The sequence below is a fragment of the Tursiops truncatus genome, chromosome 16, assembly GCF_011762595.2.
Source record: "Tursiops truncatus isolate mTurTru1 chromosome 16, mTurTru1.mat.Y, whole genome shotgun sequence".
In the NCBI taxonomy this organism is placed as follows: domain Eukaryota; kingdom Metazoa; phylum Chordata; class Mammalia; order Artiodactyla; family Delphinidae; genus Tursiops; species Tursiops truncatus.
In genome coordinates, this window is record NC_047049.1 from 30055834 (window position 1) to 30063499 (window position 7666).

General features: G+C 53.2%; 1 protein-coding gene across 1 annotated transcript; it reads left to right on the forward strand.

The window, feature by feature from the left end:
- Nucleotides 1-863: 863 nt before the first annotated feature.
- On the forward strand, nt 864-3420 carry FRAT2 (FRAT regulator of WNT signaling pathway 2). Its single transcript, XM_019939582.3, has one exon. It carries the CDS (start codon nt 1318-1320, stop codon nt 2020-2022), a length of 705 nt encoding a protein of 234 aa, XP_019795141.2. The 5' UTR covers nt 864-1317; the 3' UTR covers nt 2023-3420.
- Nucleotides 3421-7666: the final 4246 nt, after the last annotated feature.

Here is a 7666-nt window from a genome sequence, read left to right on the forward strand (position 1 = left end):
AACGAATAATGTATGCTTACACATGAATGATGAGAGAGTAAATTTACCCAACTGTTGGAAAGCAATTTGGTACATTTATCAGAAACCTTAAAATATCCATATCCTTTGACCTGAATTCCCATTCCTGGGAATATGTTCTTAGGAAAGAATCAACACGGAAAACGTTTTACACACAAAAATGTTAGTCACGCACTTATTTACAACGGTAAAATGAGGTAAACCGCAAACGTTAAAGGAATTATTTAGTAAGTTATGGTACAGCCACTTAATGGAAACTTGCGTAATCATTACATGTTCTCAAGGCGCATGCAATAACACGAACACCGTTTACGGGATAATGCTAGTGGAAAAGTGTATAACGTTGTATACGAGTGGCTGTTTGTATAACACTTTTATAGAAAAAGGCTGGAAAAGAAAAACTTTTAATATGTGAACCATGTTTGACTCCTATGATTAGAGAGGTTTTTTTCATCGCCCTATATTTCTATTTAAATCTTTTTTTACTGGCCGCGCGGCTTTTTTTTTTTTTTTTCTTTAATGAACAAAGTCTAGCCAGGCGGTGGCGCGTCTTTCTCTCGCGCTGGGTCGGAGCGCTTGAGGACTAGGCGGAGGGAGCAGGCACCGAGACTCCACCTCAGGGCGATTCCGCCCTCCATTACGAAGTCCCCTCCCCGCCCCCAATTTCCCCAGCCCCACCCCTCCCAAGCCAGCTGGTCGCATGGTCCGCCCCTCCCCCACCACTCCCGGGCCCCGCTGACTGCGGGTGCGCGGGAGGGGGAGCGGGGCCGCCCAAGTCTTGCTGACACGTGGGGAGGGAGGAAGCGTCGGAGGATGAGTGGTTGGGTGTGTGGGTGGGTGTGTCCGTTAGTGGGAGAATCCAATCGTGGCCACCTCAGAGTCTCCATAGTCCTGTGCTGCTAATCCGGTCGGGGAAGTACGAAGCTCTCCCCATGCCCCAGATCCCCTCCTAAGCAAACACCCAGCGCAGACACAAGAAGGCTCCGGCCGCGGCCCTGCGCTGCCCGTGACGGCCCGCGCTGCGCCACTTCCTCGTTTGTCCCCCCTGCCCCGGCGCGGTGGTAGGGCCCGGAGGCAACGTCACCCATTGTTTACAAATCAACCAGAGCCGGTAGGATTCCGGCTCCCGCGGCTGCTGGCGCGCGGCGAGAGTGCCTGGCGGGCTCCGGCTTCCGCGTCCGCCCCGGCTCCGGCTTCGGCCTCAGCACCGCGCCCGGCTCCGCCGCGGCCCACCGAGCCCCGGGGGCAGCCGAGCCGCCGGCGACTCCCGCAGAGCTCCGGGTGCCCGCGCGGGGGGCCATGCCGTGCCGGAGGGAGGAGGAAGAGGAAGCCGGCGAGGAAGAGGAGGAGGAGGAGGAGGAGGAGGAGGAGGACAGCTTCCTCCTACTGGAACAGTCGGTGACTCTGGGCGGCTCGGGCGAGGTGGACCGGCTGGTGGCCCAGATCGGCGAGACGCTGCAGCTGGACGCGGCGCAGGACCGCCCGGCCTCCCCGTGCGCGCCCCCGGGGCCGCCACTGCAGCCCCCGCGACCCCCGGCGGTGGTGCGGGCGGACAAGGCCCGAGCCCCGGCTCTGCCGTTGCTTCTGCCGCCCGCCTCGGCCGAGACTGGGGGTCCGGCGCCCCCGGGGGCCCTGCGCTGCGCCCTCGGGGACCGTGGCCGGGTGCGGGGCCGGGCTGCGCCCTACTTTGTGGCCGAGCTCGCCGCAAGCCCCAGCGCGCTGCCCGGGCCGTGCCGGCGAGGATGGCTGCGGGGCGCTGTCGCCTCCCGCCGCCTGCAACAGCGACGATGGCCCCCAGCCGGGGCGCGCGCCAACGACGACGACCCGCACAGGCTCCTGCAGCAGCTGGTGCTCTCGGGGAACCTCATCAAGGAGGCCGTGCGGAGGCTCCAGCGAGCCGTCGCCGCGGTGGCAGCCACGGGCCCCGCGGTACCCCCCGGACCCGGGGGCAGCCGCAGCCGACCGGACCCTGTCGCCCTTCAGCCCTCCGGCGCCTTGCACTGACCCTGGGCCCCTGGAGGAGGAAGAAGCCGCTGCGGGGACCCAACGGCGTCCTGTGCCTTCCCCAACCTTGAGCTGAAGCCGCCGTTGCCGTCCTGGGAGCGACCGCCTAGGCTGCAAGGAGGCTAGTGGGGAGAGACCTCAAGCCGAGAAGTTACCCGCCCCGGCGAGGCTGTCGGCGAAAACTTGAGCGTGGAGAAATGCACGGGCCAGGGCGCGTACGTGTCGCGTGAGAATTTCCCCGGCCACCTCGGGGACAGGAACCTGGGATAAAACTGGGAGAACTATGGCAGCTATTTGCATCAACTTGTACCTGACTTAACTCTTGGGGGTGTCGTGTGCTTGGATTGTTTAAAGATACGGCTCCAAGGGGCGAGAATCGCGAGGGCTTTGTAAGAATACTTGAAAACTGATGACACGAATACATTTTATTTTCCGGTGGAGGAACTTAGTGAAAATGGTGCTACAATTGCTGTGCAAAGAAATTCCGGAGGGAAGAAGAATGTAAAAGCTTGGTGGTGGGTGGGTTGGCATCGCCCGCCCCCTTTCTGCCATCACATCGGTGACTGGTCGAGGTGGGAGATGTGAGCTCCAGTTGTCGGGGGTAGGGAGGTGGAGAATTTTGAAGGTGGGTCGAGGTGGATGTGGACTTTTAAATGACTTGACCTTGCCACCTGTGTTTCAAGGTCACGGTGTGCTTGGACGGAAGGTTGTGGGCTTCCTGGGAGAGCTAACTGACCGCTGTGTCTTTTTTCTCTTGCTCCGAGAAGAGCCCTGTCTGTGCTTCGCCACCTCCTAGCGTCTCCAGAGGACACACAGGTGGAGAGGGCTGTGCGAGGAGAGAGATTTTTTTTTCTCTGTTCTCTCCTTCTGTCCAGAGCTCCTCCTCCTCCCGTGAGGCCACTCCTGGCCGTGCCATGAGATTTCTCAGAAACAGGCATAAACAATGTCTTATGTCTCTTTCCTGCCCTCCCGGCTGGCCTTTCTTATTCCACCCTTTCTGATGTCTTCACTGCATGGATGAGACCCCGGCTGTTTTTCTGCTCTGTTCTGGTCCTCTGTGGAGCCATAGGTCTGAGCTTTCGTGGGTCTTCACCCCTCAGTTTCCTTCTGCCACCAGCTCTTTGTGAGTGACCGAAACCGTTTTTTAAATGGGACTCTCCAAGAGGAGAAACCGCAGGCTTTACCCGTATGAAACTTGACGGTGCTTTAAGTAAGGTGCCACCCCCAAACTGTAAAGGAGCTAAACTAATTTTTTTAAAAGATTCAATGGCTTGTTCATCCTCCAGATGTAGCTATTGACGTACACTTCGCACCGGAGTGTCTGAAATTGTGGTGGTCCTGATTTATAGGATTTCTTAATTAAAGTGTCTGCTGAATAAATTTGGTTTTTGTTTTGGAGCATGCTTTGGCTTTTTGGTGGAAGGTGGGGGAAAAAGCACAGAGGGGACACCTTTCATAATGAAGTCGTGATGGAGAGGGGACTTTGGGGTCGAGGTGTGAGATGGAGACCAGTGGAGCTGCAGTCGATGAGTGCTTCTGGGTCGATGTTCCACAAGATCAGAAAATTCAGTCCAGGTTTTTAAAAACATGCTAGGTGGGCTTTCTCGCCCTTTTTGGAATAAGAACATAGTCCAGAAACTTTCTAGGCTGGAGGGCAGAGACCAAGCGATTTGCTGTATCTGGAGGAGGGTGGAGGGAGGTGAATTTTCTGATTTATTTGTGTTTGAAGAATGGTGAGGGTTTAGACAGAGCCTGCCTATTTTCTCCTTTGAGACTGACCCAGTCTTGAGCTGTGGCCTAGGGAAAGACAATAGGGTTTTACAGCAGTGTATTTGGTAGTTGTAAAATGGGGTGTTTTGAGCAGATGGGGGTTCAGTTAATTAAGTGGCCCTCCTGGTTCTGCCCTCAGTCTTATCTTCCCCAGGCTTGGGGCCCTTTCCCACAAGGAACCCTTTCTTGGTACAGCCCAGCTCTGCTAACCAGCCCCAGGGGCACCTGTCCTGCCCAGCACCTTCTCACACGGGCTGCAGCGGAAGGCTGCTCAGTGACTCAGTTTGACTCAGCCCCGCTGCTCAGCAGCTGTGTCATAGTAGGCAAGTCACAGCTCTGTGCGTTTTCCTCCTCTCATGTATAAAACAATTAATACTTCATAGGTTGGTTGGGAGGGTAAAACGAGGACCTGAGGTGTCTGGGACACTTAAGGGCTTATAAAATGACAGCTGCTGATTCTTGCTGCCACCACTGGCCCTTCTTCCTTCAGTGGCCCCCATCTGTCTCTTCAGCGTGCCCCACGTGCCCTAACACTTCAGCCACCCTTTCCTTTCCACTGTGAGCACAAGTCACTGCCACCTCGTTTGCTTCTGTATCATATAAGTCCCTTTTCCTGAACTTCCAGAAGGCCACCTCCACACACCTTCCAGATGGTCTGTCTCTGCTGTCATCATTCCGGGGGTTGGCACTTGACACACGTGCCAGGTACTGTTCTGGGTGTTTTGAATCATTATCTCATTATGTCATGGCTTTATTCGTCATGAGGTAGGCACTATTTTCTCCATTTTATAAATGAGAACACCGAGGCCCAGGAGATTAAGTGATTTGCCTGAAGCCACCACCTTTTAAGTTAAGGAGCTGGGATTTGAACCCAGGCAGTGTGGCTCTAGTTTCTCCTGCTTTCCTCAACCAGAGCTTCCAGTCATGCTGTACCACCTCCATGAGACTTTCTTGACACCATTTTCTCCCATGTTGGATTTATTAAAGTTCTTAAGAGCATCCCACAAAAACCTTGACCCAATAAATGCCTCAACACAATAGCATCACCATTTTCAAACTTTTCTTGCAGGCCAGCCACATATGTGCAAGGCACTGGGGATCCGGGATGAGGCAGGGTTTCAGACATCCTGGAAGAAACCATAAGCAGGTTTGGGGCCAAGACCTTCACATAAGGTAATAGGAATTGCATGAGAGAGGCACAGATAACAAATGGTAGATGGCTGCTTTTTTTAGAACCTCAAGTCTGTAAGATGAGGGCATAGGGCCAAGATGGTGAGGTCTCACCCAATGCAGCTGTCTTCTGGGTCTGCAACATGGCCAAGACAGCACTCAGGAATGAAATTAGAGTGGTGACTGTAGACTGACAGGACCTGAAGATCTTCAGGAGCTGAGAAGCGAGGTGGAGAGAAGGAGAAAGGGGACTGAGCCCTGTTTGGGCAGGAACCCTGGTAGGCACCTTTTTGTTTTTGTTTTTTTTTGCCGTATGCGGCCTCTCACTGTTGTGACCTCTCCCCTTGCGGAGCACAGCCTCCAGACGCGCAGGCTCAGCGTCCATGGCTCACGGGCCCAGCCGCTCCGCGGCATGTGGGATCTTCCCGGACCGGGGCATGAACCCGTGTCCCCTGCATCGACAGGCGGACTCTCAACCGCTGTGCCACCAGGGAAGCCCTGGTAGGCACCTTTTACAAGACGGCCCTTCACTCTTTACAATGGGGAGGGGTAGGAATTGTGGGTGGTCGAACAGGATCTAAACTCATGACTCTTAAGCTGAACCTCTTACCTTCTATCTGAGCCTACCCACACATTTCCTCATGAACCTCAGCCCCAGCTACCAATCAGCCGTTTGCAAAGGCTGTAGAGAGCAGAGTCCTGGGCCTGGGGAAGTGTCTGTGCAAAGGAGGCATTGGCCGTTCCCAAGGTGTTGCGGCTTGGGATAGCCCATTCCTAGTACTTGGCCCAGGGATGATTGTGGCTGGGATATCCCTAGTCCCTTGGAGTGGATGGGCACAGAACTGAGGACATGGGCATGGGCAGAGTTGAGACAACTCCATCTTCTGAAGGATCCAAGGTCTAGGTTTCCCTGGTAACATTCTGCAAGTCTTGAGTCCAGAAGGACAAGAGTAATAGGGAAGTTGCAAGGAGCTGGTTGTGTGAGTGTGTGTGGTCGGGGAGGGGCTTGATTAGGAGTTTCATGTGGGAAGTTACAGGGACCGCAGCCTGGTGCCTCTTAAGTGATTAGGAGTTGGAAGAGAGATTAGGGCTGAAGATAAAGACTTGGCAGTTAGGGTTAAGAGGGGTGGACGGAGCCTGGGAGATGCTGTCAGTTGGGAAGGAAAAACACTAGCCAATGTACGTAGCACTTACCATGTGCCAGGCTCTGTGCTAAGCACTTTACAAAGACCAATAGTAGAACCCAGAGAAGCCAAGGGAGGCTGAAGGGTGAACTGTAAGGGATGGTTGGGTATGTGTGTCTACATGCACAGGTGCACACGCACAAACGCAGAGCTATAGCTATGTGATCACTACGTATGCCCTCCGTGGTCAGGTCCAGGGTATATGGAATCAGAGCTTGCTCCGTGACCTTCACTGTTTTTCTTTAATCCTGAAGTTATTCAGCTTCTCTTTATCAGCACCGTTAAGCAGTGTGTTTCGAACATCTGCCCTGTGAGTTCTTGCTCTGCTTAACCCAGCTGAAAAGAAGAACTATTTATGGTGCATTTGGAGAAAGGTGATTATGACTCCGGTGTCTGGGGAGGATTTTCAGGAAAACCTAGGAAACCGAATCTAATTTAGACAGTAAAAAAAGAAACGGGCAAAAGGCAGGGCAAAGGTAACAAGATGATAACCAGCTTGTGATTCTTTTTTAACCCACCCAAATCAATAAGTCAAACAAACTCCCTGAACAGCCTATCAATTGTGGGTGGTGAATTTTACCTCCTGTGAGTCAGTTAATTGATAAAGCGGAGCAGTTAATAAACCCCTTGGTATCAGATTTAGATTTCATTCTATTGTAGCATAAGGTACAGAGAAGAAGGATTCCTTCACACGAAAACATACCCAGCCATCTCAGGCGTGAAGGGTTATACAAGGTTGTTTCAACAGCCAGCTGGTCCCTGGCCTCCCTGTGGTAGGACAGTTTGTGACTTAGAGTGCTGTCACAGGGGACAACCACCTCTAAGGTCTCCCTGAGTCCTGCCCTTCAAACCTACCCAGACTGAGCGCCCCATCCCTTCGTGCCCCCTCTAGGAGCCTTATCCTTTATAGCATCTTCCCTTCAATTCCACCCTTTGCCACTGTCCTCCAACCACAGTGGGACGAGCGCAGGTCTCTCCTGCTTGAGCAAAGCTTCCTTTGGTTCTGTTTTCCCTTTTTAGTTGCTGTCCCTCCTTTCCCATCCTCTCCTCTAGGCACCACAATTCATCATCTGTGCCCCAAGCACTCACTTAGCCTCCACAAGTCTGTTGAAGTTGCCCGTTTGTTTGCTCTGCAAGTATTTACTAAATGCCAATACCCAGGTGTTGTTACTAAATGCACCTATGTTTCAGACAGTGGCCTAAGCATTTTTACTAGCATTAGCTCAATGAATCATCACAACCTGATGAGGCAGGAACTTTATTATTATCAGACTTGGCGGACAAGGAATGGGAGGTGAGAGAGGGTTAGTAACCTGCCCAAGGTCACAGGAAGGAGCTTTAAAGGAAAGAGCTGAGATTGCGACCTAGGCAGTCTGGCTCCAGAGCCTGCATTTTAACAGCTATCTGGTGCTGTATTGAGGACTATGGGTTTTCTTTTCGAAATGTCTCCTTTCTTGTCTTTTTCTGTCTTTTTGCGCCGAGACCCTTATCACCTGGTGCCTAAACTCTTTGAGAAAAGA

What these genes read in the sequence shown, in the direction of transcription:
- FRAT2 (XM_019939582.3), top strand. Translation starts at nt 1,318, where the DNA reads ATGCCGTGCCGGAGGGAGGAGGAAGAGGAAGCCGGCGAGGAAGAGGAG.